The following is a 27,615-nucleotide window of genomic DNA, read 5'->3' as shown; positions in this document are numbered from 1 at the left end:
GGGGTATTAATAGCTGTTTGTTTCTGTTAGAATGCTTTTTCTGCAAGTAGTAAAAACAGCAATTCAGATTGGCTTAAAGGTTAGGAATTATCACAGAAAACAGAAGTCCAGAGTTGAGCAAGCTTCAGGGTTGGTTGAGTCACTGGCTTTGCTTCTCTTCCTCCTTATTCACGTTGACACCTGTGCAGCTTGTATTCTCCAAATATGGCCATGGTACTCCATGTTCTTCTGTGATGTGACCTTGGCAGACCTGCCATAAATAGAGAGGTCCACCTTCCCGCCTTTTGAATCTGGGTGTGCTTGTGACTTGTTTTAACCAGTAGAATGCCATGGAAGTGACACAGCCATGCCTGCTGTTGCTAGGTCCACAAAGGCCTCCAACAGCTACCTTGTGTACTGGAACGTGCTCTTGGAGCCCTGAGTTGCCATGTAAGAGGTCCAACCACCTTTCAGCCACCATGATGTGAGGAAGCCAAGCCACATGAGGAGGTCGTGGGTAGGCTCTATCACTGGTGATCCTAGTCTGGAATCCTCTTAGCCCTGGCGCCAGACTTGTGAGTGAACGAGTCTTCAGATGATTCCACCCCAGCTTTTGAGTCTTTCCAGATGAGGCCCCCAACATTAGAGAACATAGACAAACTGTGGTACCAGAACAAGGTCATTTTCATACTGGTGACAAGATGACATCACATTTAGACACGGCAGTACTCAGAGCTTAAAGAGGGGCCGTCTCTTTCTGTGGCTCTCAGTCCCTCAGCAAGGACAAAATACTTCCCAGAGACCCTCAGCAGGCATCATAGCATGTGTCTTTGGTCAAAAAATGGGTCACATGCCCACCTGGGACAGGATGGATGTTAGTGGACAACCTCAATGTCAGCTACAGTTATTACCCATAAAAAGGTTTCCCTGGTTAATTATTGGCAAACACTACACTAAAGAAAGTTAAACTGATCTCTTTAACTACAAGACAGCTCAGAAACATTTACACTAATTACAGTTTTCATTTCCAGTAGGGGAAATCGTATGCCACATTTGTCATTCATATTGACCATGAAAGTGTTTCTAATTTTTTGGAGGGTGGGGGATGGTTGAAGAACACTTCATTTCCTGGAACTATTTTCTATAGAACAAAATTGGAAAAAACAGTACAATTATATACAGCCTCTAAAGATATTTGTTAAAATCAGAAACATGACAAATATGCCCATTACCAAAACTATCATTTAACATTCATCTAGTAACCAGTGTAATTAAGTAAGAACTCTGAGCTTTCATTTTTAAATAAGAACTTAAATAAGAACTAAGAGCTTTCATTTTTAAATGAAAAAGTATATAGTACTTCTTTTCCTCCTCCTTATTCTTCCTGTTTCTACTTTTTTTTTAATCTTTGCTTATGCAGTATGTTATTTAGATCCAATTGATTACGGTTAAATTATTGGTTTTTCATATTACGTCTTCCCTTTTAAGAAGTAGCCACCTCGGTATGATCAAAATTAGATATCTGTTCCACACAATTTGTTGAAAACACTATCCTTTCTCCACTTAATTGCCTTTGCACCTTTGTTAAAAATTTATCGATTAGGGGCTTCCCTGGTGGCGCAGTGGTTGAGAGTCCGCCTGCCGATGCAGCGGACATGGGTTCGTGCCCCGGTCCGGGAAGATCCCACATGCCACGCAGCGGCTGGGCCTGTGAGCCATGGCTGCTGAGCCTGCATGTCCGGAGCCTGTGCTCCGCAGCGGGAGAGGCCACAACAGTGAGAGGCCCGTATACCGCAAAAAAAAAAAAAAAAAAAAAATTATTGATTATATATGTGTAAGTGTATTTCTAAGTTCTTATGCTCTATTGATCTATTTCTTTCTTTTGCTAATTTCACCCTTATTAAGAAAACAAGCATCCAGTTAAAAAGTGGACAAATGATTTGAACGTATATTTAAAATGGTACAAACTCTTTGGAAAACAGTTCAGCAGTTTCCTAAAATGTTAAACATGTACCTACTCTATGTACCAGCCATTCCGCTTCTAAGTATTTTCCCAAGAGAAATGAAAGCAAATGCCAATACAAAGACTTGTACACAACAACTTTGTTCAAAACAGCTTTATTTGTGATATCCAAAAACTAGAAATAACCTAAGTTTCTAACAGGTGAATGGTTAAATAAACCATAATATCAACACATGGAGTGCTGTTTGGCAATAAAAAGGAATGAAGTATTGATGTGCAGTAGATGAATCTCAAAATAATTTTACTCAGCGAAAGAAGTTAGAATCATATAGTATGTGCTTTTTTTGTCTATCTATGCAGAATTGTTGAAAATTAATGTATAATGATAGAAAGCAGATAAATGGCTACAGGAACAACTTGTTAGTGGTAAAGCGAGGGGGTGGTAATGGTGGATGGTAAGAGAGGCAGGGAGAGGCAGAAGAAAGGGATTACCAAAAGAGGGGAGGGGTGACAGATGTGTTATCTTGATTGTGGCAATGTTTTCATAGGAGCAAACATACCAAAACTTATCAAATTATATCCTTTATATATGTGCAGTTTGTATGTTAATTGTACCTCAACAAAAACTTAAAACAATACCAATAACTCTGCTTAACTCTTACCAATTTCTTGATTCTCTGTGAGGTACCTTTCCTAGATGCTTGCTTAATGCCTACCACACACCTCTATTACTTACCATGTTTTAAAAGTATTTGTTTTTATATTTATCCAGGTAGTAGATAGGCTCTGAGTTCCCTGGGGATGTCTAATTTATCTTGATACCGCCAGGGTCTAGATCACAGGTGTTAAAAAAAAAAAAAAAGTTTTGGAATTGAAAATGACAACCAACCTAATGTTTATTGACTGCTCACTGTGCCCCAGGCATAGTTCTAAGCATGTTAGTATCTCATTTAATTCCTAAAATACCCTGTGCATTTGTTTATATCATCGCAATTTACTGTTGTAGAAGCTGAGATCACATGAGCACTCCAGCTCAGGAACTTCTGGCTCCAGAGCCCCTGTGCTTAACCACCACTGTCCACTGAGTATGCTGAAAGTAGTGGCCTACCTTGTTTTCAACATTATAGCCTTTCAGAGTATGAAAGTAATGGAAATACTTTTCAGAGAATTTGGAAACTAAGGAAAAGAAAATTTGTCATCAGAAATCCTGCCAGCAATGTTTATAGTTTACCTCTTATGTTATATTCCTTCCAAATCATTCCCATTAATCATTTATATAATTTACATAGTAAACATCATTTTTACGTGGTTTTAATTTTAATTTGATTTTTCTTACTTAATATTATATCATAATATTTTACATGTTACCAGATTGCTGTCATAAGAGTGAATTTTAATGGCTGTGGAATATTCTCTTGCATGGATAAAACATTTAGTTCAGCATTTCCTTACCTTTGGACATTTTGTTAGGTTCTAATTCTTTTCATATTTGTAAATAAGGGTGCATTGATCATGTGATTTCATATTTCATTAATATTTTGGATTGTTTTCTGAGAACAGATTTCATATTTGATATTAGGAGAATGGAGTTCAGTATTTTTTAAAATATCTTAATCTGAGTCCTTTACAAAAGTGATATTTAAAATTACTGTGTGAAAGTTTTAGAGAAACTTGTAACTGGCAACCATTTAGTAATACTGTTCTTATGATATTTAAGATATGAATGTAAATTAGTCAAATGGTTTAGTGAGATACCCATGGGGTTTTGTCAGGGTAAAATTTATGAAACGGTGCAACTATATGCTTAACAATTTGTTGTATAAAATACAGTACAGGGCTTCCCTGGTGGCGCAGTGGTTGAGAGTCCGCCTGCCGATGCAGGGGACACAGGTTCGTGCCCCGGTCCGGGAAGATCCCACATGCCGTGGAGCGGCTGGTCCCGTGAGCCATGGCCGCTGAGCCTGCGTGTCTGGAGCCTGTGCTCCGCAATGGGAGAGGCCACAACAGTGAGAGGCCCGCGTACCGCAAAAAAAAAAAAAAAAACAGTACAAAAAGCTATATACTTAAAGCTTAAAAAAAAAAGTAGCCACCTCATTTGCATTTGATTCTGTCGTCATGTTTATACATTTCTTTTGTTAAATTTTAGATTTGGATGGTTTCAGTTCTCGGAAAAGCTTCCTTTATACCATGAGTTCTACCTTCTTGAACTCCTTTATTTTGATTCATCTCTCAGTGGGCTGATGTGCATTTTAAATAAATTATTTAGGAAGGTTGGTGTTGGATTTTGTGCTTTCTCAGCTCTTGCATAGCTGATTTATGTTCTGGTGTCTTTGTAGATGAAGCATAAACCCACCAGGTGTCAAATTCTTAAGTAAAAGCCCTTTCCTCTAAATCAGTGGCGTCTCCCCACAGTCTCCTGGAGTTGGGAGTTGCACAGGACATGGTTCTCTTACCGTTACCCACTTTTTATGCCAAGACGTTTGCAGAATTTTTTCTTTATTCTTGCATTTCAAACACATCATCAAGATATACCTAAGTGTTGACGGTTTTAAATATTACTGCTTAACAATAAGCCCTAAAGTTCCAGAGAACTAAATTTTTAGGAAGTGGGTTTTTTGGGGTTTTTTTTATTCTGTCTTTTGGGTTCTTGCTTCTGTTCTGCTTCCTCTTGGCTCCTCTTTAGAAATAATGATTGTCTGCATATCTCTACTTTACGTTCTTCATGTTTATCATCTCTTCTTATAGGTTTTTCATCCCTGAATCCTTCTTTCTGCAGGTCAGAGCTAATGATATTTATTTTGCCATCTGAGGCACTGAGTCCATTTTCTCTTCTGTAAATCTTGCTCTTTACTGGTTCTCTTGTCCTTTCTGCTATGGCATTGTTAGATTCTTAAAGTATTACTTCTTCTATATTAATCAGTTTTCTTCTAATCAACGAGTATTTGTATATATGAATACTATAGGGAACCACAAAGAAATTGCTAGGTAAAGTTTACTTTTATTTCCTGTAAATATTTTTCAAAAGTATGTTTTCCTCAGTCTCCAAAGTGCTTGGTTCTCCTGCAGTTTTTATGTCTTGAGTCTTTTTCACAGGTTGCAAACTTTGTCTGTGTTCATTTCCTCCCATACACCCATCCTTTGCATAAAGAAAGATGAATAATGGAAGAGAATTTGCCATAAAATAGTACAAGTCTCAGTAAGACAGCAACACTTCTTTTTTTTATTTTACTGAAGTATAGTTGGTTTACACTGTTGTGTTACTTTCTGCTGTACAGCAAAGTGATTCAGTTATACATATATATATATACATTCTTTTTCATATTCTTTTCCATTATGGTTTATCACAGGATATTGAATATAGTTCCCTGTACTATACAGTAGGACCTTGTTATTTATCCATTCCCTGCATCATAGTTTGCATGTGCTAATCCCAAATTCCCAACCCATCCCTCCCCCACGCTCTCCCCCATGGCAACCACAAGTTTGTTCTCTGTCTGTGAGTCAGTTTCTGTTTCATAGATAAGTTCATTTGTGTCATATTTTAGATTCCACATATAACTGATATCATATGGTATTTGTCTTTCTCTTTCTGACTTACTTCACTTAGTATGATAATCTCTAGGTCCATCCATGTTGCTGCAAATGGTATTATTTCATTCTTTTTTATGGCTGAATAGTATTCTGTTGTATATATGTGCCACATCTCCTGGTTGTTTCCATGTCTTGGCTATTGTGAATAGCAAGGCAGCAGCATTTCTTGAGAGAGCCATGAGCATGAGCAAGTCCATTAATGGAAGTTCATCTCTGTGGGGCTGCTTCTCCAGAAGGGTAAAGCCAGTGAACCTAGGTCAACTTTCCATCTCTGTCTCTGTTGGACTTGACCTGGAGCCACGTCCAGGTGCATGGCCTTCTCCTTTGTGCTGCTTCCTGCTCCTATCACGTGGTGTCTCTTGCCCTTGGAAATTCCAAGCATGTCAATTAATGTTTCACAATGATGCTGTGCAACAAGTCACCCCAAAACACAATGACTTAGCAAGAAGCACTGATACAGATGTTCGTGGGTCTGCAAGGCAGCTGAGGCTCAGCTGGGAGGCTCTGCTTCTAGTGCAAGTTGAGTTCAGGTTTGCCCCACGTGTGTTCATTCTGGGCCCAGGCAGCAGAAACTTGGGGAAAGTTTTCTCACTGACAAGTCATTGTATGAGAGGGCGTACCCAACTGCCTCTGCTCATGCCACACCCACTACCATCTCATTGGGCAAAGCAAGTCATGTGACCAAGTCAAACACCAATGGGACAGGAATATTTTCCAGTCAACGGTAGAAATGGGGGGAGGGGTAAATATTTGCTTGGCAATGATTCAAATTATAACATCCATCTCTTCTCCAATGTGATGATCCACAATTGCAAAAGAGCTTCAAATGGAATGTCCTTGGTCTATCCCATTGCTGCTCTGATGCCCTCACATCACCCAATCTGGTGCAGTTGGTGTGTTTCTTCCAGAATCCTTAGCCTCGACTCCCTAACTTCCTGGGCACGATCTTGATCTGCCTTTTTAAGTGCTTTTATGGCCTTAGTTTTCTCGTTACTATAAAATGTTTGTTTTTCTTTAATTAAATTTTCATAGGCAACAAATAAAATTTTTAAAAATGAGGCTGGGATGTATAACTGAATCCAATAAATGTGGCACTGTACAGCTTAGCCGTGCACCCACTTTGTGTCTGAGAGGCAATGCCACCTGCCATCTGTGTGATCTGTTTATTAAAAGGGAGAGGCCACAGCTTAACCACAGGCCGAGGTTGTAGTCTGCTTCCTAAGTTGGAAAGTTCTACCACTTACCCACGTGCCATGCTCGTGATCTGGTTACGAAAACAGAGAGTTGTAATTCCTAAGCACGTGCCTTATTTGTGATCTGGTGAAACAAACAGAAGGAAGCATGACTTACCCAAGTGCCACGTTGGCAATCTGGTTACTGAGCACATGACCGTACAGCTTGACCGCATTGTTGCGTTTGTGATCCGTTCCTAAAACAGAAGGCCAGGGGCTTAACCAACTGTTATGCTTGTGGTCCGGTTAATAAAACAGAATGCCACCCTACATTCCCACACACCATATTTGTATTCCAATTACTAAAACAAGGAGGCAAACAGCTTAACGCAGTCTGCCTTTGTGATCTGGGTGATGAACAGAGGACCATGGGCCAAACCTTGGACTCCTGTCTGGTTGTTTCCTAGAGGAAAAAGGAGGTCTCTGAACTGTGTGGGGTTTCCTCTGGGAAACAAAATTGGGTCAAGTATATTCTAACTAATTATGGGTTCTAAGAAAAACACCATCTAGGTTACACATCTCAATCTCAGAACAAAGTGTCTTAGTTCTCTTAATTTTTAACAATTGATGCTAATATGTCTGTAACATGGAAGGGACACACAGCCTTACACTGCCATTCTTTTCTCTCACTTCTACATACGCCTTTTGTTTCCTACTCTCCATTTAGCCTAGACCCATTTGATTTGGGCCTTCTGATTCTTTAGCCTCTGTTTGGTCACCTGTTCTTTTCTTCATCCACTTTACATCCCATATTTTCCATTCTTTATGTCTCTTAATTGTCACTAGATCTTATTCAATTCCTCTTCTTGCTTTAACGCTGCAATGTATTCAAGGCCCCTTTTGTTGAGTATTTCCATTTGCCGAGTGTTGCTCTTCATGCCTGGGGGTTTTCCTCAATGCATTGGTTGCTGTTTGGCTCTCTCTCCTACCCCCATCCCATCAGAAATGGCTTTCCTCTCTCTGAAGATACTCACCAAGAATGACTTGTCTAGAGTCATGGGTGTAGTAAAAGGAATGTTCCTGAGTGAGACAAGTGATGCAGTGATGTCTCATCCTATTGCTTTACTGAAAGCCAGATGGAGGCTGTCAGGAGAATCCTAAAAGCCTAAATGACATTCTTTAAATGAGAAAGAAAAGCGGGTGTGCTCTGGCCACGAGGAACTGAAGTCCCTTCTCAGACAGAATTATGTGTTGGCCAACTTCAACCTCCAGCCTGGAGCAGACGTGGATACTGTGAACCTAAAGACAGAGATGAGATTGGATATCCCATCATTAACAGCTATCAAAATTATGCCTTATATTCCTATTACCTTGCACTTTTCACTAAAAAGATTTAACATTTCTTATTTGATTTGATACTCACAAAATCTCTCTAAGGTGGATAAGGCAGGTATTCTTCTTGCCATTATTATTGTTATTCTCTCATTATTACTAGTCTTATTATTCTTTTCATTATTACTATTACCTATTCAATGGTTGAGGAAACAGAGTCCAAGCTATTAAGTGACCTGACTAAGGACACTTAGATAGTTAGTGGCAGAACCTGTTTTAGATTGTGAGTCCTTGCACATAAGACATTTCCATCAACCCCCTCGGCCATATGTTCTGAACCCGTTTCTGCATTTAGTTTCATGATGGTGCAGATAACTCAGCTGATTAGGCTCATTTTCTGAAACTGCCGCTGTTGCCAACCAAGGTGTGAGGAAACAACTCTGGACGTGGCATCTGGGCCTCAGTTGAGTCTTACGTCTGTGATAACTAACCCGGTGACTCGGGTTGCACTTAACTTTTCACGTATGAGCCACAGCAAAACAAAGGGTTGGAGAATGAAAATGTATGAAGAGAAAGGAACTGTGCCTTTTAGAATAAGAAGACCTTTATCCACATTGCAGCCCTATGACATAAATAACATTACCTCTATTTTTCATAGGGAAAACTGAGGAACAGAGAAGTTTAGTAGCTTTCACTGGGTCATGCAGCCTGTACACGACATTGCCTACACAGAAACCAAGGTTATGGACCTTTTCTCAATTTATTCCTACTAAGGACACATGCATGCGTGCACGACACACACAGACACACACACACACACACACAGAGGTTTCTTCATTATGCCTTCCCCTTCAGTCAGATCTGCATACTTGCCTTAACCCTCTCTCACATTAATAAAATGAACCACGTGGGCCCGTCAGCACCTCCTTTTGGATGTGCAAAGGGGAATTTCGTATGTTTTTTAGTCTCAAGAGTTGCTGTGAGGACATGAATACTATTCCTATGCTCTCCTGCGTGTTTCCCATCTTTCCATTGCATCATCCTGAGACGCCACAGACTCTGCAAACATCTCCCAGGGGTTGGCTAGAGTGGGCTCCCTGTCGGGACCCTCTGCTCGTATCTCATGGGAACCAGCTCTTTGAGAAAGTGTTCACAGTTTACACTGTGCCCCCAGACTGCGCGGTCCAGTAGCTGTGACACCCTCGCCCAACAAAGCACGACGTACCCTGCGTCCAAACTCGCGAAAATGAGATGACTTCTTCCCAGACCTAAGTGAGCTCTTGGCAAAAATGCCTTTACTTTATAAACAAAAACCAAAGGTAAACCTGTATTAGATTCTTGTTGCTTCTGTAACAAATGACCACACGCTTTGTGATTTAAAACAATATAGATTTATTCTCCTAGAGTCCTGGAGATCAGAAGTCGGAAATCAGTTTCACTGGGCTGAAATCAAGGTGTCGGCACGGCTGTGTTCTTTCTGGAGCCTCTGGGGGGAGACTCTGTTTCCCCATCATTTCCAGCTTCTGATGACCGCCTGCATTCCGTGGCTCATGGCCCCTTCCTCCATCTTCAAGAGCACCACTCCAGTCTCTGCTTCCTTCGTTATGTTGCCTCTCCTCTTTAGCCAAATCTCCCTCCGCCTCCCTCTCAGAAGGACCTTGGTGATTACATTTAGTGCCCACCCAGATAATCCAGGGTAATCTCCACCCCACCCCCCCAATCCTGCATCTCACGGCCCTTCACTTAGTCACATCTGCAAAGTCCCTTTTATCATGTAAAGGAACATGTTTATAAATTCCTGGGCTTAGTATGTGGGTATCTTTGGGGCCATTATTCAACCTACTACGAAACCCACTTCTAGGGCAGTAGAAATAACTCTGGAGCTCCCACAGGTTCACACTTGTGCACACAGACAGTTCATACCACATCTAAAATCATATATCTCCTTGTCTTCTGCTACATTATTTAACCTCTCTGACCTCTGACATCTTTATCTGTAAAATGGGCATAACGTAGACTCCACCTCCTCAGTGCGTTAACCCCTGTGAGGCTTAAGTGAGGTCACGTCTGTGATGTACCTGGCACAGAAGAAGCTTGCCGTGCATGTAGGCTTTCCTCCTACCTGCTACCAGACAGGCCAGCTGGATGCTAAGCACTTGGTATCCAAATAGTCCATTCCTGGGGGATGTCCTTTCTCAGGTCTGCAGCCGGAGGACCCATCAGTGGGTACAGCTCCCAGGCGAGTTCTCTGCATTACAGATCTTCCTCTAGAAAGGCACTGCCAATTGAAATGCAGCCCCTCCTCACCCACACTGTAGTCAAACACTTCTTCCGTGGAGCCGGGGCTCTGTGATGAGGCAACAGCCACACAGAGTCCACGTGACCCTGGACTCTGGCTAAAACGTATCAGTATGTGCAGTTTCCTCCAGGACTTGGAGGCCAGTCCTTCAACTGAGCATCACTGATGTGGTTGTCTCGGGTTCAGAGCCACGCCCTATAAGAAATATGGAGCTGGAAGTACTACTGCGACCTCCTGTGGGCTGAGCAGAAACACACGGAAATGAGAGCAGAGGTGGGAGCAGACAAAGCCCACCTTGTCTGTCGGGTACTGGCCAGCAGTGGGGGAAAATGGGCCACTTCAGCGTCCCCTCCAACCTGCCCTGTGGTCGAGCACCCTTGAAAAGGAACAGAAGGAGAATCACTGCCCGGAAGGGCTGGGGTCTGAGCTGCTTCAGGAGCAGAGACTGGGGAGGGGGACCTGCCGAGAGTGTTAGCCCCCTCCTGACGTCATTCAGAGTGGAGACTCTTTTCCAGAGGGCAAAGCTTGTCCGTGTCAGCCAGAGACTCTGAGTCACATGTCTGCCTCATAGGGCTTGCAGGGGGTGGAAAATTCCTTCCAGACTGTGGCAGTAAGTAGGTGCTGAACCTCAGTTTGGGCGTGATTGTGGGTTTTCATCTTTCTTCTGAGTCGCCACTGCATTCCAGGGGGCATTTGCAGGGGCTGAACCACGTGTTACGACCCAGTCCCTGACTTGAACTGACTCCTTGGGAGACTGAAGAGCACGGCGCTTCCCTCCCTCTGTGTCATCATGTCCCCCGTCCCAAGGGCAGGGACACCTGTGCGAGTCCAGACGGAGCCATCCCAGCCTGGCACCGACTGTTGTTTTTTCAGTGCCTTTACCAGCCCCCCATTTCTTTGCCCAACCTGTGCATCGTGTCCAAGGCTCCAGGTGTGTCTGCCTCTTTGCTCATGGCGAGGAGGGGGACTCCCAACACCTTGCATTTCAATCTCACTGTTTAATTCTTCGTGTGGGGAAAATCTTGGAGCCAGGAATGACTGCAGGAGTCTCTCTGGTTACACTGGTGTTGTCCGCACTTCACAACTGGGCACCACTGGCAGGCTGATGGCAAGACACACCCTTTGGGAGGGCCTCCTTCTTAGACAGGGGAAGCTGTGTTGCCCGTGGTGGGGAGCCAACCATGAAACAGAAGGCGCAGGCAGGAAGTTCTGTAGCTCTAATGACCTTGCGTGACCTTGCCGCATTGATGCTCAGGGCACTTAGAAGATGGCTATATTTTTATGCTGCACCCAGATAAATGGATGAGCCATGTGGATGGGACTCTGCCCGAGATCCTGTCCAAATGCCCCAGAGTATAGGGGTCACCACCGTGGCAAACTGTAACCAATTCCACCCCCTGGCTGGGAAGCTCTGACCCACTGAGCTTCCCTGCAGCCCTCTTTCTCTGTGGCATCATGCCTTTTGATGATGGGCAGAGAAAAGAATAAACATGGGCTTGTCCCACTGCTTATTCAGCTCATCCTTCTCTCAGAAGAGGAAGCCACTGTGTCATCAAAGTCACTTCAAATAATGGCCCCAAAGATACCCACATATTAATCCCTTCTGTGAAAGTTGAAATGTTTGGATTCACCTAAAAGCTGGCGGGGGAAGATGTCGCCTCCAGCTGGGCAGGTCTCAGCAGGAGGCAGGGGCGGGGCCTGGGGGCCAAGGCCTCAGAGAGCAGAGCACCCGGGAGACAGCAGAGAGCTCCGTCCTAACAGCGGCCGGGCCTTTCATCCCATCAAGGATTCAGGACTTGCCTGGAGACACAGGCACCCCTGAGGTTCCTCCCGCAGAAGGGAAATGCATTCAATTTCCCGGCTCGTTCACATTGAACAGATAGGGAATCTGATCATGGGAAGTTTCATTGCCCTGGGAGCTCTTCCTGGCCTTCTCATGGATTTGGTGGCGGAACACTGAGTGGGGAGAGAAGGCATAGGAAAGTCTTTGCTTTGGAACAAATGGAGAAATCACATTTATTCATTCAGCAAACGTATGTCCTGCATCCAGCAGGGACCAGGCTCTGTAAAGGGACTGGGTGTAAACACTGTGAGGTGCAGTGCATGCCCTCAGAGGCCTCATCAGCTGCTAGCAGAGGCCGTTCAACAGAGAAAAGTAACTCCCAGTGGAAGAGCAGTGGTAAAGAGATCTGGGGGGCCCGAGGCTCCAGTGCTGCCCCTGTTTGAACCCCCTGAGCTGGTGGAGGGAGGGGGGTCTAGCGGGTCCAGCTTGCCGCCAATCCTGCATGCTCCTCCCTCTGAGTCCAACTAGGAGAGAGGACCCCCGAAAGGCCAGGGGAATCCTTTGACACCCCCATCGTTTACATCAATTCCCCAGAAGAGGGGATCTTGAGAAAATGATCTTCCTTTTCTGTCGGCGCCACAGAGCTGCCTGACTTCTATGAGCCATCACAGAAGGGTCCTATGTACCTACTTAGAGACTATAATTCCTGGAAAGCACAGCAGGAAGGCCGGGATGTTTTGCCACCATGGTGGGCAGCCATGTGCTGGGAGAAGGATCTTCTTTCTGGACTAGAACTTTATATGCCTTAGTTCAAACCTAACATCAGAGTCCTCTGGAGGGCTTGTTAAATACGGGTTCCCAGGACCCACCCCCAAAGCCTGTGATTCATCAGGTCTGGGATGGGGCTGGACTTCTGCATTTCCAGCTAGTTTCTGGGTGATACTGGTGCCGCTGGTCCGGGGAACACACTTTAGAATCACTGGGCTAGATGAATCGAGGATGAACAGCCATCTTCCCACTTTAAGAGAACCAGGCTTCCTGAGCAAGAGGTAATCTGTATCCACAAAGCGGCTCGTGGACACGCACAGTGCCCAATGCTCAGCGAAAATCCCCACAACCACTGGGCAATAGGACCCGAGAACATCCTAGCCACTCTCTCCTTCGGCAAGTCGCGCATTTGGGTCGCGTGTTTCTCATTTATGTATTCGGAAACAGAAACAATAACAACTATAACATTGGATTAATTACAATTTAACAAGCCTAAGAAAAAGAATGCAGAGGAGGAGCTAATCATGGGAGAATTGTAGGAGAGGCCTGTCTCACGTTCTTTAATATTTTAATCTTTAAAAGTGATGCAAGAGATGTTTAGATCTTTGTTTTTTTTTAAGCAGCAGCCATAAGCAGCTGGGACACAAAAGGAAAAAAAATAATCATAAAATACATAAGACAATGAATAATATAAAATAATAAGATTATGGAAGGAAACAAAACTACACTGCAGAATTAAAATCTTCTCCAGAGACAGTAGGAACAGAATTAACAGTACAAAAAAAAAAAAAATGAGTAATGTGAAATACAAAACAAAGTGATGAAAATTATTAGAGAAAAAAATGAAAACTTTGGAAACAAAGAATAGAAATCTAAGAAGCATTCGTGTTCTGGAGAAAGGAACGTATTAGATAGAACAGGAGAAAGACAAGAACCAAAGTGATTGTCAGGAAACAGGAGGCAGAAAATGACATTGGTGTAAAAATGAAAAGCCCCTTCACAGGGCTTCCCTCGTGGTGCAGTGGTTGAGAATCTGCCTGCTAATGCAGGGGACACGGGTTCGAGCCCTGGTCTGGGAAGATCCCACATGCCGCGGAGCAACTAGGCCGTGAGCCACAACCACTGAGCCTGTGCGTCCGGAGCCTGTGCTTCACAGCAAGAGAGGCCGCGACAGTGAGAGGCCCGTGCACCGAGATGAAGGGTGGCCCCCGCTTGCCACAACTAGAGAAAGCCCTCGCACAGAAACGAAAACCCAACACAGCCAAAAATAAATAAATTAATTAATTTTTTTAAAAAGCCACCTCACAAAATTCCAGCCAAGATTAATGCAAAAACATGTCGTTTAGCAGAGCATGGAAAACATTTTTTTAGTTTCACGGCTAATGAAATATTCCTACTAGTGTCCAGGAAGAAACAAAAATGATCTTCAAAGTGAAAGCTTAGGCCACCATCCAATCTCTTTGCTCCTCCCCTGCAATAAACAGCACTGGAACTGGAGAAGTTCCAGTGGAGCTTGGAGGGGAAATTTTGTGCGATTCTAGAATTTTCTACCAAACTAAGTTGTCTGTCATGGGATGTGGGGAATGGGGAAGTATTATCAGATTAGAAGAACTCAGAAAATGTAATGTTCACAAATGCTTCATTGTCAAACTATTTTTTTAAGTTTTGTAGCAGATAATTGGATGGAAGTCAGGTACTCAGGGTTGGGAGAGTCATAGAAAAATGGAACTGAGCATTGAAGTCAATTAAATACAATGAAATAGCAGTAGCTGTTATAAATGTTACAAAATTAAACGCAGAAGCCAAATACTGTTTTAGAACAAGTTGCAAATAGTAGAAAACGTGTCATGATAAATCTCAAATTAAACTTATGAAGACTATAAAGTGTCAGGTAAGAGACAGGAACATGAAGGTTTATAAATCTTCTTATCATATGTAAGGAAAGATGAGAAAATGCAGTTTAATTTCTTGAATTTGATAATATAAGAAATTATGGCTTAAGTAATGCAGTTGATAAATGGAAAGATATCCACCACTATAATCAAAACTAGGACAACTGTAGGGTTTTCTTTTTTCAAAAGACAAAAGGCAAGGAAAACCTAAGGAAGGTCTGAAGGCTAGAAAGCAGGAGGTGAACTAACAGAAGTACAGCCAAACATGTTTATAACAATATATGAAAATGTAACTAGACTCCACCATTGGAAGGCAAAGAATCTCACGTTAGATTTTTTAAAACTCCAACTCTATTCTCTTTGTAAGAAATGTACATTCCCTTTATGAGACATACCTTTTTTTGAAGTTTATAAAAAACTTTTATTGAAATATAGTTGATTTACAGTGTTGTGTTTCAGATGTACAGCAAAGTGATTCAGTTATGTGTGAGTATATATATGTATGTATATATATACATATATATGAAATGTGTGTATATCATATATATATTCTTTTTTAGATTATTTTCCACTATAGGTTATTACAAGATATTGAGTATAGTTCTCTGTGCTATACAGTAGGTCCTTGTTGGTTATGATTTTATATATAGTAGTGTGTATATTTGAATCCCCAAATCCTAATTTATCCCTCCCAAGAGACATACCTTTTTAAAAAGACATGTGTATAATATAACACAGAAAGTTTAAAAACCAAAGGAGAGATGTTTAATGGAAAATGCACACAGAAAGAAAGCAAGCACAGCCGTATTGATGTATAAACAGATGCTTTTTCCAATAGAAGGCACTTAAATATTTTTTAATGACAGATTGTGTATATTGATAGCAACGCACAGTACAATTCTGTACCCAATTCCAATGTGTGGGTGTTTTCCCCACACCACCAAGCAATTCTCCATCACCAGCTGGGTGTTCTACAGTTCAACTCAGTTTTGACACTCTCTACCCAGAGACTATATCAGATCTCAGAAGTTAAGGACTTGAGCTCACAAGACTGCCCCCGACGCCACCACCTCAGAAGCCAATCACAAGTCCAGCTTCTCACCTGTGCTTCTGATTGGCCTGTAAATCGGAGTTTCCCACAACCCACCCCTTGGGTTCTATTCATTTGCTAGAGCAGCTCACAGAACTCAGAAAATCTGTTTACTTACTAGATTACCAGTTTATTACAAGGCTATTAAAGGATCCAAATCAATGGCTAGATACATAGGGTGAGATCCCAAACAAAGAGGCATCTGTCCTCATGGAGGTGGGGGCCTGGCATGGCAGCACGTGGATGCATTCTGGTTCACTCACCTAGAAGCTCTCTAAACCCCCTCCTTCTGGGTTTTTATGGAGGCCTCACGACATAGCCATGGTTGATTAAATTATTGGCCATGAGTGATTGATTCAACCTCCAGCCCCTCTCTCCTCCCTGGATAGCAGGGGATGAGACTGAAAGTTCCAACCCTCTATTTATGACTGATTCCTCCGGTGACCATCTCCTCCATCTTTAGAAGATTTCCAAAAGTCACCTCATTAACATAAACTCCGTTGTGGATGAAAGGGGCTTGTTATGAATAATGAGACGCCCATTTATGGCTCTGATGTGATTTCAGGAACTGAGGACAGGAAACCAAATATGACAAAGATGCTCTACGGCTTTTATCACAAGAAATTCCAAGGGTTTGGGGAGATGTGAGCCAGGAACAATGGACGGAAGACCAAAATATATACTTACTAAAACTCCTAATATCACACATACCTCACGCATTCTGTAAGGGAGGCTGCCCATCCGTTTATCTTGATATCCTCCCAGCGCCTTTCCTGGGCTTTTTCGTACCCAGGACACTCTTCCCAGGTGTTACCATCTTTTCTGATGACTTTTATTATCATCTGTATGCAAGTGACTTCCAGGTCATTAGCCCATATTTGTACATCCTACTGCCTCCTGGGCTGTTCCAGAACCGCCAATGCACACATCCATAATTTCACGTCACCTTTTTCTCCAAGACTTTTCTTCCTCTGTTCCCATTCCGCTGAACGTAAAACCCAGGTGTGATCCTGATTGGTTCACTGAGCTTCACCCTCCACACACGAGTCATCTTGTCAAACTCTCTTACACGGCTCTTGAATGCTCTCTGTCGCCACAGTCCACAGTTAAAAAATGATTAAAGAAGACAATTTCGGCCATATCAGCAAACTTTATTTAACATTTCACGAAGCGGACAGGCTCCATTCCGAGAACTGCAAAATGGGGTAGAAGGCAGGAAGCTCTTATAGGACAAAGAATAAAGAAAAAAGAAGAGAAAAAACAGAAAATATTTGATTGGCTGGGGTCACAAGGTCACCCTTGTTTGGCGTGAGAAAGCCCGGAGTTGGATTGGCATTTGGGAGTTGGCCGACTGGACATACGGTGTTTCTGGTCAAGAGGAGTGTTTACAGGGACATAAAAGTTATCTAGGTTTTGGTTTGCTGGCGTGACACCCCGGGGCAGAATTGTCTTCATCTTGGGCCTGGCAGGCTACTTCAACACCACCATAGTTTCTAAACCTGTTATTTCAATAGCCTTCCCTCCGGTCATCTTGCAGCTTGTGCCGGCAAAGGGTAATTTTTCTCAGGCTCAATCATGATGAAGTAAGTTCTCTGTTGAAAATCCTTTCGTGGCACCCCATCCTACCCAAAAGGTAAAACTAAGCTCCATTCCTCAAAAAATTAAGCATAGAATTACCATTGATTTGGCAATTCCCATTCTAGGTACATACCCCAAAAAACTGAAAACAGGGACACGAGCAGAGGCTTGGACACTTACATTCATAGCAGTAACAGCCACAAGGCAGAAGCAATACCAGTATTCAGGGATGGATAAATAGAGAAACAAAGTATACATACGATGGAATATTGTTCAACCTCAAAGAGGAATAAACACTACGACATTGATGATCCTTGCAGACATGACCCAAGCAAAATTAACCAGTCACAAAAGGACAAATACTGTACAGTTCCACTTCCACGAGGGACCTAGAGCAGTCAAATGCACATTTGGCTATTTACAGAAAGTAGAATGGTGACTGCCAGAGCCTGGGGGCGGGGCGGGGGTGGGGGGGATGGGGAGATAGTGTTTAATGGGTAAGGAGTTTCAGCTGGGGAAAATAAAAAAAGCTCTGGAGACTGCCGGTCGTGATGGTTGCACAACAATGTGAATGTACTTAATGCCACTGAACTGGACCCTTAAAAATGGATAAAATGGTAAATGTGTGTTATGTATATTCTACCACAATGAAAAAGTAAAAGCAAACAAGCAAAAAACAACCAGGCTGTGGATGGACCTTGAGATTATCCTAGTAAGTGAAGCAAGTCAGACAGAGAAAGACAAGTTATCACGTATATGTGGAATCTTAAAAAAAAAAAATGACACACATGAACTTATTTACAAAACAGAAACAGACTCACAGACAGAGAAAACAAACTTATGGTTACCAAAGGGGAAAGAGGAGGGGGAGGGATATATTAGGAGTCTGGGATTCACAGAGGCACACTACTAAATATAAAATAACAAGGACCTACTGCATAGCACAGGGAACTATATTCAATATCTTGTAATAACCTATAATGAAAAAGAACCTGAAAAAGAATATATAGATATATATAACTGAATCACTTTGCTGTACATCTGAAACTAACACAACATTGTAAAGCAACTCTACTCCAATAAAAACAACCACCACCACCAAGCTCCTCTCCATGGCCTTTATTGACTCGCACCCTGCCCACAGCTCTCATCTCATCCTGACCACCTTCTCCTGCTCCAAACTCAACACGTGGCCGTTTGATGGACCTGTGAGCTTTTATATTCCCCAGGGGTTTCCAAGCCATCCTGGGTGGCCCTTCACAGCGAGTTATCCCACTGAATTAAAATCACTCATTTGCTTGTCTTTTGAAAGCAATCAACATCTCGCTCACCTTTGTGTCTCCATCACAGTGTCTGGTGTGGAGTCAGCCTCCATAACCATTTGTTGAATGAGGAAATCCATCTTTCTGCTGTAAAGGATAGCCTCGTTTAGAAAATATTAGGACTAAAAGAACAATTTGTGGAGATGCAGTTATTTTCCACAGACTGCAGTGTGTTACTCATGGTCTTTGACACATCAAGTCATCCCCAGAAACTAAGCTTATACGAGATACAGATGATAATTGTGAGACTACATAATATAATTAATAAGGATATTAATATAATTAATAACTGTATTTGTGTAATTGACTCTACAGAGATTTTACCAGAAGGGAAGACTCCTTAGGTTCCTAAAAATAGCAGCTGTACAGGCTAAAGTGGATCTTTAACCAAGATTCACTAAAAACAGAATAAAACAACAAAAATCAAACCTGGAGGAAAGAAAAACAAATAGGGTTAAAAATACCAAATGGGATAGAAGAAGCATTGAGAGAAATTTAAAATTGTGGAACTGTTGTGCATAGTTACATGCTAACAGTGATGAAAATCTTTTGGCTGGTTTTCTGAAAAAGGACGTGATTTCAAAATTGACTCAGGGTTTCCCTAGTGGCGCAGCGGTTGAGAGTCCACCTGCTGATGCAGGGGATATGGGTTCGTGCCCCGGTCCGGGAAGATCCTGCGTGCCGCGGAGCGGCTAGGCCCGTGAGCTGTGGCCGCTGAGCCTGCGTGCCCGGAGCCTGTGCTCCGCAACAGGAGAGGCCACAGCAGTGAGAGGCCCGCGTACCGCAAAAAAAAAAAAAAAATCAAAATTGACTCAAGAAAAATTTACAAGCTCAATGGATTCATCACCATGGAAGAAATACTTGTTGGCATTGTGCCATATTGTTTTATAGTGATTTCTTTCAAACTTGTAAAAGACAGCTCTATTCTGACAATGCAGAAAACATGGAATTCTACTCAACTGATTTTGCTTAAGTATTAATACCCTCACATTAAAACATGACCCAGAGAACCAAATAAAAGGAAAACTATAGATTTCTGGAATCTCCATTTTTCCTTCTCTCTTTTTCTTTTCTTTTTAAAATTTATTTAATTAATTAATTTTTTTTACATCTTTATTGGAGTATAATTGCTTTACATTGGTGTGTTAGTTTCTGCTTTATAACAAAGTGAATCAGATATACATATGTTCCCATATCTCTTCCCTCTTGCGTCTCCCTCCCTCCCACCCTCCCTATCCCACCCCTCTAGGTGGTCACAAAGCACCGAGCTGATCTCCCTGTGCTATGCGGCTGCTTCCCACTAGCCATCTATTTTACATTTGGTAGTGTATATATTTCCATGTATACACTACCACTCTCTCACTTTGTCCCAGCTTACCCTTCCCCACCCCGTGTCCTTAAGTGTATTCTCTAGTAGGTCTGCGTCTTTATTCCCGTCTTGCCCCTAGGTTCTTCATGACCTTTTTTTTTTTTTTTAGATCATATACATGTGTTAGCATACAGTATTTGCTTTTCTCTTTCTGACTTACTTCACTCTGTATGACAGACTCTAGGTCCATCCACCTCACTACAAATAACTCAATTTTGTTTCTTTTTATGGCTGGGTAATATTCCATTGTATACATGTGCCACATCTTCTTTATCCATTCATCTGCCGATGGACACTTAGGTTGCTTCCATGTCCTGGCTATTGTAAATAGAGCTGCAATGAACATTGGGGTACATGACTCTTTTTGAATTATGTTTTTTTCTGGGTATAGGCCCAGTAGTGGGATTGCTGGGTCATATGGTAGTTCTATTTTTAGTTTTTTAAGGAACCTCCATACTGTTCTCCATAGTGACTGTATCAATTTACATTCCCACCAACAGTGCAAGAGAGTTCCCTTTTCTCCACACCCTCTCCAGCATTTATTGTTTGTAGATTTTTTGATGATGGCTGTCTTTTGATTAAAACCACTCACCTGGTGTCAGGACTTACTGGAGCTCAGGTTCTTTTGCCTCATCACAGAAAGAACTCAGTGTGAGGCAAAGCGGCAGGCCAAGAGTGAGTTTATTAGCATAGGACGCTTGTGGGAGATACAAGTGGGCTGGCAAGGGAACACAGCCCTGAGAACAAAGAGGGCTACATTTTTATAATCAAATAAAAAGTGAGGAGGAGAGAAGACCACCTCTTCCTCATTCTTGGGCAGATGTCATGGTGCTATTTAGATCATATATATATTACTAAAATATGGTAATTTATCTCAGGTTTTGGTATAATGTCCCCTTTCACCTAGTTTCTTTCCCCTTTCACCTATATTTCTGTCCTGGCCACATGCAGAACTGCTACTCTTCAAGGACTCTTAACTCTCTGAGTTTACGTAACAGGATTCACATCCCGTATCTATTGTCTTGTGTTTTAAATATCAGGGTTTGTGGCTTGAGTGTGTCTGGCACTTGGATGCTCCTGGTCTTTCAAGGTAGAGTAGCTTGTTGCTAGGTTACTGGATTCTTTTCTTGAGTGGTTATTCGCTTACAACAGTCTCCCAAACTCCCTTAAAATTCCTTTTCTGTCTTAATCCCCTAGTGAGATTTCTAAACTGACTATTTAATTATCCTACTCTATCCCTATCAGGGGTATTGGAAAATATACCCTTCTTGGGGCCTCTGTAACTTATATCCTCAAAGTGGCTTGTGCCCATAGAAGGTTGAGAGCCCAAAGATGATTTTAAGTTTTGAACAGTCATAGTCTTTTAGTCCCAGGCTGTTTGCTCTTGGCTCTCTCAAAAAGTTAGTCATTTTTAAAAAGCTATTTAACTCCAGTTGGTTTCTGCTAATATCCACAATTATTTTTGAGACATACCTCTCTCTAAACTTAATGACCAGCTTTCTGGGAGAGCCGCCTAACATATTCAGAGATTTTAAGAAGGGACATTTTGATTTGTTTTAATAGGTTTGGATTGTTATTTATAGCATTTCTCAATTTTATCTCTTCCTAGTAGGAGATGAGAAACAATTGCTTCTTTCAATGCTGCAAGACCAGAAATTTTGGGGTTGTCTCTATTCTGGCTTGCAAAACAATCAATTCTTTCCTGAGTTCATCACCTTTTTTTCAAATTGAGTATAATTAACATATAACATTATATCAGTTTCCTATGTATAAGATAAAGATTTGAAATTTGTGTATACTGTGAAATGCTCACCACAAGAGGTCTAGTTAACATCCATCACCACACATAGTTACACATTTTTTGTGTGTGAGGAGAACTTTTAAGATCTATTCTCATAGCAACTTTCAAATACACAATACAATGTTATTAACTATAGTCACCATGCTGGATATTACATCTGCAGGACTTATTTTATAACTGGAAGTTTGTGCCTTTTGACCCCCTTCACCCATTTCACCCACTCCCCACCCCCCTGCCTCTGGAAACTACCCATCTGTTCTCTGGATCCGTGAATACGGGTTGGTTCGTTGGTTTGTGGATTACACATGTAAGTGAGATCATACAGTATTTGTCTTTCTCTGTCTGATTTAGTTCACTCTGAGCTCATCTCTTTCTTGTAGATGAGCAACCAATTGCAACCAGAGCCTGCTGTGTCTCAAACTTTTTTTTTTTTTTTTTTTTTTTGTGGTACGTGGGCCTCTCACCGCTGCGGCCTGTCCCGTTGTGGAGCACAGGCTCCGGACGCGCAGGCTCAGCGGCCATGGCCCACGGGCCCAGCCGCTCCGCGGCACGCGGGATCCTCCCAGACCGGGGCACGAACCCGCGTCCCCTGCATCAGCAGGCGGACTCTCAACCACTGCACCACCAGGGAAGCCCTGTCCCAAACTTTTTACCCATTCAGTGCGTATCTGCCCTGAGTTATCACAGGCAACAACTTTACCAAATGTTTTGTTACTGCATAACATGCGTGGTTATCTTTCCAGCCTCCAATAACAATTTTCTTATTTTCCTGACCCTGCAATCCATACATCATCTTTTAGAATTTTTGTTATGGTAGCTTTTCATTTCTATGTACTAATTTCTATATTGTTGATGTAAACCAAGTTATACCAAATCTCCATGGCTACAACGAAGGGCATTTGTTACTCGCATTACTTTTCCTTTCTGGGCTATCTTCTCCACTTTCTCCTCATTCTGGGACCCCAACAGAAGGAACAGCCTCTTTGTAGGACAGAAGGAAAAGGACACAGGCTAGAACCACGCAACGGCTCTTAAAGATGTTAATCGATGTGACCTGTGTCAGTTCTACTCACATTTCATTGGCCAAGAAAGTGACGTGACCAAATCTGATAGAAATGGAGCGGAAAAGCAAACCTTCTGCCTGGTAGCGGAAGAACACAGGTGGAAACGCTACACCCTTTTTTTCAGCTGTTCTTCCTCATAAACATGGCTTGGAACGTGCATTTTATCTTGTTAGAGCAAGACACATGCTGGCTTCTTGGAAGATTTAAAACTTTCTAGAGACATATGCATTGTCTGAAGTGTGACACACTCCAAAGTACATGAGGTGTGGAGGGGTGACAGCAGATGGCTGGATGAGTAGGAAACCAAACTAGCAGGTGGCATCTTTTTCTCCAAGATTCTCTACTGAGGGGGGAATCGCATTCCTTGAATTCCCGAGAAGTTCCTGCAAGTTCACAAGTGTGCTTGGAGCTGAGCGTGGCAGAAAACTGCTCATCTGATGTCTTGAAAAGCTGGGACAAATCTCTGTAGGAAGACTTAGGGCTTGCTGGTCATGCCCCAAGCCAAATTCTCACCCCCAAGTGCCCCAGACCCTCTCACTCCTCTCTTTTTTTTGTAAATTGATTGATTGATTTTTGGCTGCCTTGGGTCTTTGTTGCTGCGCGCAGGCTTTCTCTAGTTGCAGCGAGTGGGGTCTACTCTTTGTTGCGGTGCACAGGCTTCTCATTGCGGTGGCTTCTTTTGTTGCGGAGCACGGGCTCTAGGCGTGTGGGCTTCAGTAGTTGTGGCACACTGGCTCAGTAGTTGTGGGTCGCGGGCTTAGTAGTTGTGGCTCACGGGCTCTAGAGCATAGGCTCAGCAGTTGTGGGGCTCACGGGCTTAGTTGCTCCGTGGCATGTGGGATCTTCCCGGACCAGGGCTCGAACCCATGTCCTCTGCACTGGCAGGTGGATTCTTAACCACTGTGCCACCAGGGAAGTCCCCCTCTCACTCCTCTTTATCTCCACAGTTCGACATGCAGAGGATAACTCTGGAAGAGCTGAAGCACATCCTCTATCACGCCTTCCGGGACCACTTAACGATGAAGGACATTGAGAACATCATCATCAACGAGGAAGAGAGCCTGAATGAGACCTCGGGGAACTGCCAGACGGAGTTTGAGGGCGGTAGGTACCTCTGCTTCTGCTCTCTACCTGGTCTGGGATAGGCCGGCCGTTCCACATCCTCTGTATGAAAAATGGGTTTACAGTCTCTTGGGCCGAAGTGGCCTTGGACGGAAGCCACAAATCCAGGACCGAGGTTAAAAGATCCTTTTTGCCAAGATGTAGTAGGTTTCTTTTTTTTCTGCTTTTTTCCCCCAACTCTGCATTTTTGCAAGACCTGTATTGACCCTTCCTTCCTCCGGTGACCCTGAGGTCTGTGACTTGAGTGGCTTTGTGGTGTTGGCCTTTATTTAGTGGGGGCTGCGTGGGGTGATGTAAGGAGGCTGTTTGAGCTATCTGCAAACCTGGGTCAAGTCCAGTGGCTAATTGTGTGACCTTGGGCAAGGGGTGTATCTTCTCTGAATGAGTTTCCTCACCTATAAACACCAGGATAATTACACCTACTTCACAGGATCCTTAGGAATGAATGAATTACCTCCATTCTATGCTCTCTGAATATACACTGGCCCATAAAAGCCCTGCTCATGAAAAAACTCTCATGAACTTCACCAAGAAAATAAGGTTCTCCTGTGTCCAAAACAGAGACCCGTGAGAGGTCATTTTTCTTGGACTCACGAAGGAAAGCTTTAAAAAAAAAAAAAAAAAAAAGGCTACCTTATTCCCTAATCAGTAGAGAGTTCCAGGGAAGTTAAATAATTGACTCCCTCTTTCCAACTTTGAAAATCAGAGCTGCTTTAACAGCTCTGATGTACAGAAGTTTTTTTCATTACCTTAAAACAGCATAGCAGGCTACGGGCAATTTTTAACTTATTTAAGGTTGAGACTTCTTTAAAAGGTCTACTGTTTTTTTCGGTTCTTTTTTTCTGAACATTCCAACAAGCCAATGTGTACAGATGGTGAGCTGTCACATAGACACCAGAATGGAATTTGGTTCTTTGGTTTGGGAGCTGCTGTGTTAGAATCAGCCGAGGCCCACGACAGGCAGACAACGCGGGGCTGAGCTTGTCTAGGTGGACACAGTGGTACATCCAGACCTGGGCGTCCGTGGGCCCTGTGAGGGCTGAACTGCTACAGGAAACGGGAGGTGGCTTCTACCCCGAGGTGACAGAATTAACTCAAGTCAGGTAAATGGGAAGTGGTGGGATCGGGGTCAACTTGACAGCAATGCCTCCTGGTAAAGGCGTTCACAGTGAAAATGTTCAAAAGTGCTGTGTACAGCAAACAAAACCCAGCTGTGGTCCAGAAGGTGCCTTGGTCGCCCTGCTTGGGACTTGGACCATAGCATCAACGTCTGCGTTTGGAGTTGGAGCCGCAGGGACCACACAAGGGCGAGAAGGTCACAGCCAACGCCGTCTGCAGCCGGGCAGGCAGGGGAATTGGGAGGACGAGGACGGGTGAAGAGGGCAGGGATTGGATTAAAATTTGAGAAAACAGCAGGCCTGGCTTCTCCGTTCCATCTTGATTTTAGCTGGCAGACTCAGTGCTCAAACAGTAGAAGTGTTTGGGGGCTCTAGTCGCCCTGCTGTGAGACACACTCTTGAAATGAGTAGGAAGAGTATTTCTGAGCCCTGCCTTTTCCACAAGAGCCTATGTTCATGGATTGGTGCTTTATTCAGAGAAATGTCACAAGTCTTAGTACTTTCAGAAAGGTCAGACTGCCCTGGGAAATAGTCTGAACTCTAAGCACTGTCCTTTCATTACTCAAAAGCTCATCTATTAATCAAATAAACAGCTGACGTAGGGCTTTCCAAATAGAAGTCTTCCTGGGCCTGCTTTAGTGATTAGTACATATAGCATTAGCAACACTTACCGTTTGGGGGTGATTGATAAGGGCCAGACACTGTGCTTTAAAATTCATGATCTTATTTAATAAAAGGAATACTATTTGTAACTCACACCTTGATTTCTTGAATGACCTCTGTGAGCTTGATTACATAATCCCTTTTACAGATTTTCATGTCAGAGAGGGTTTTTAAAATACATCAGCGCTTTTTGACCCCAAACATAACCTCATTGTGTTTGCGTTTAGGTGTAAGATTTTTCCCATCTCGGATATGACCGAAGTCACCAGTGCATGTATTTTGATGCCCACAGCTCTCTCCAGATTCAGGAAAGGGGCTCCCTGATTTTACTCAGGGCAAAGGAGTCTGGGAAGAGATGGACGCACAGACACAGAATTCACCCTGGTGCCCTAGGACTGAGAGAGTCCATTTGAGACCTTGTGGTGACCTTGGCCTTCTCCCTTCCATCTTTCCCCCATGCCTGCTGCCCACAAACGGGGAGCTACTGGCAGTTTGAGCCTCTCCCTGCTTCTACCGATGTCTGATGGCGTAGGTGCATGGCTTGTGCTTCCTAAATCTTCTCGGCCTCCAGCTGTTTGGGCTGCCCCGTCGCCCCAGTGATCAACTCCTTCCTGTCTGCTCTCGCCCTTGACCCAGGCTGCCCCTCGCCTGTTCAGACACTTCAGCCAAGGCCTCGCTGACATTTCAGAATCCCCCTCCCACCTGCCAGCCGGCACCGTCCCACATCTTGGTCAATCCAGCATCTAACTCTGTAGGGACGAGGTGATTGCCTTTCCTTCTTTCAATGATGGAACTTTTTTTTCTTTTATTTGGCCATGCACCACGAGGCATGCGGGATCTTAGTTCTCCGGCCGGGGATCAAACCCACCCGCCCCTGCAGTGGAAGTGCAGAGTCTTAACCATTGGACCACCAGGGAAGTCCCAGCAATGGAACTCTTTCTCTCTCCAAATTTTATCTTCTCTGCAACCCCAAATGACCGATGGGGGAACGGGAGCTGGGACATTTCCCCCAGGCCCCAGAGCCCCCCCTCAGGCCACCTCCACTCTTTCTGCTCCCCACTCAGGAAGCTCTCTCCTGCTCTTCTGAGAGCTCTGCCGCAGCAAATATGTTCCCCTGCTGATTAGCTCGCCTATAAAGCTGGGTGATCCATGGCGCTTGGAAATTCTGCTCTATTTGGTGTCAGAGGAAGGAATCAAGGTGTAAGGACCTATTACACCTAAAGATGTAAGAAGGCTTTGCCTTAAAACAGTGAAAGGGCACATCGGTCTCTGAGCAAAGACGGAGGCGATGGCCAGAGACACAGGCACTCTGTAGCAGAGTCGGAAGTTGAAGAAGCCCACGCCAGATGTCCTCGAGTTCAGCAAAGCTGGGGCTTCTGGAGTGAGGAAGAGGCTTGAAAATGCTGCAGCGTGTGTCCGTTAGAAATTAACAGGAGGGCTCCCAAAGGCCATCAGCATCATTCTATGTCAATGATTATATTTTTCACTTTTATAAATCTTGGGTCTGATACTTTCACAAAGGTGTTCGGATTCTGTCCATTAAGTCGGGAAGTATTGATTATTCCTTCCACGTGAATGGAAGAATAAAGAACGGAGAAATAGGCCAGGGGCCCAAAGGGTGTGGGACCCCTGATGGGAGAGGTTTGAGGGATTTTTTTGTCTTCTTTTTAGTTTTCATTTTGCCTTGATTTTGTTTTATTTATTGGGTT

The 27,615-nt window shown here is 43.3% G+C and overlaps 1 protein-coding gene across 6 annotated transcripts in view; it reads left to right on the top strand.

Annotated features, from left to right (window-relative positions):
* The window catches only part of CALN1 (calneuron 1), a 470,898-nt gene that overhangs the window by 426,449 nt on the left and 16,834 nt on the right, over nt 1-27,615 (top strand). For all 6 annotated transcript variants that reach the window (XM_067705969.1, XM_067705966.1, XM_067705965.1 and 3 more), the window contains one exon: nt 23,951-24,107. In XM_067705969.1, coding sequence (XP_067562070.1) covers nt 23,951-24,107 — 157 coding nt within the window. The remainder of the gene's footprint in view (nt 1-23,950; nt 24,108-27,615) is intronic.

The sequence above is a fragment of the Pseudorca crassidens genome, chromosome 15 (assembly GCF_039906515.1).
Source record: "Pseudorca crassidens isolate mPseCra1 chromosome 15, mPseCra1.hap1, whole genome shotgun sequence".
NCBI classification, from domain to species: domain Eukaryota; kingdom Metazoa; phylum Chordata; class Mammalia; order Artiodactyla; family Delphinidae; genus Pseudorca; species Pseudorca crassidens.
The sequence above is the reverse complement of the archived record's forward strand: the minus strand, read 5'-3'. Positions and strand labels throughout refer to the sequence as shown.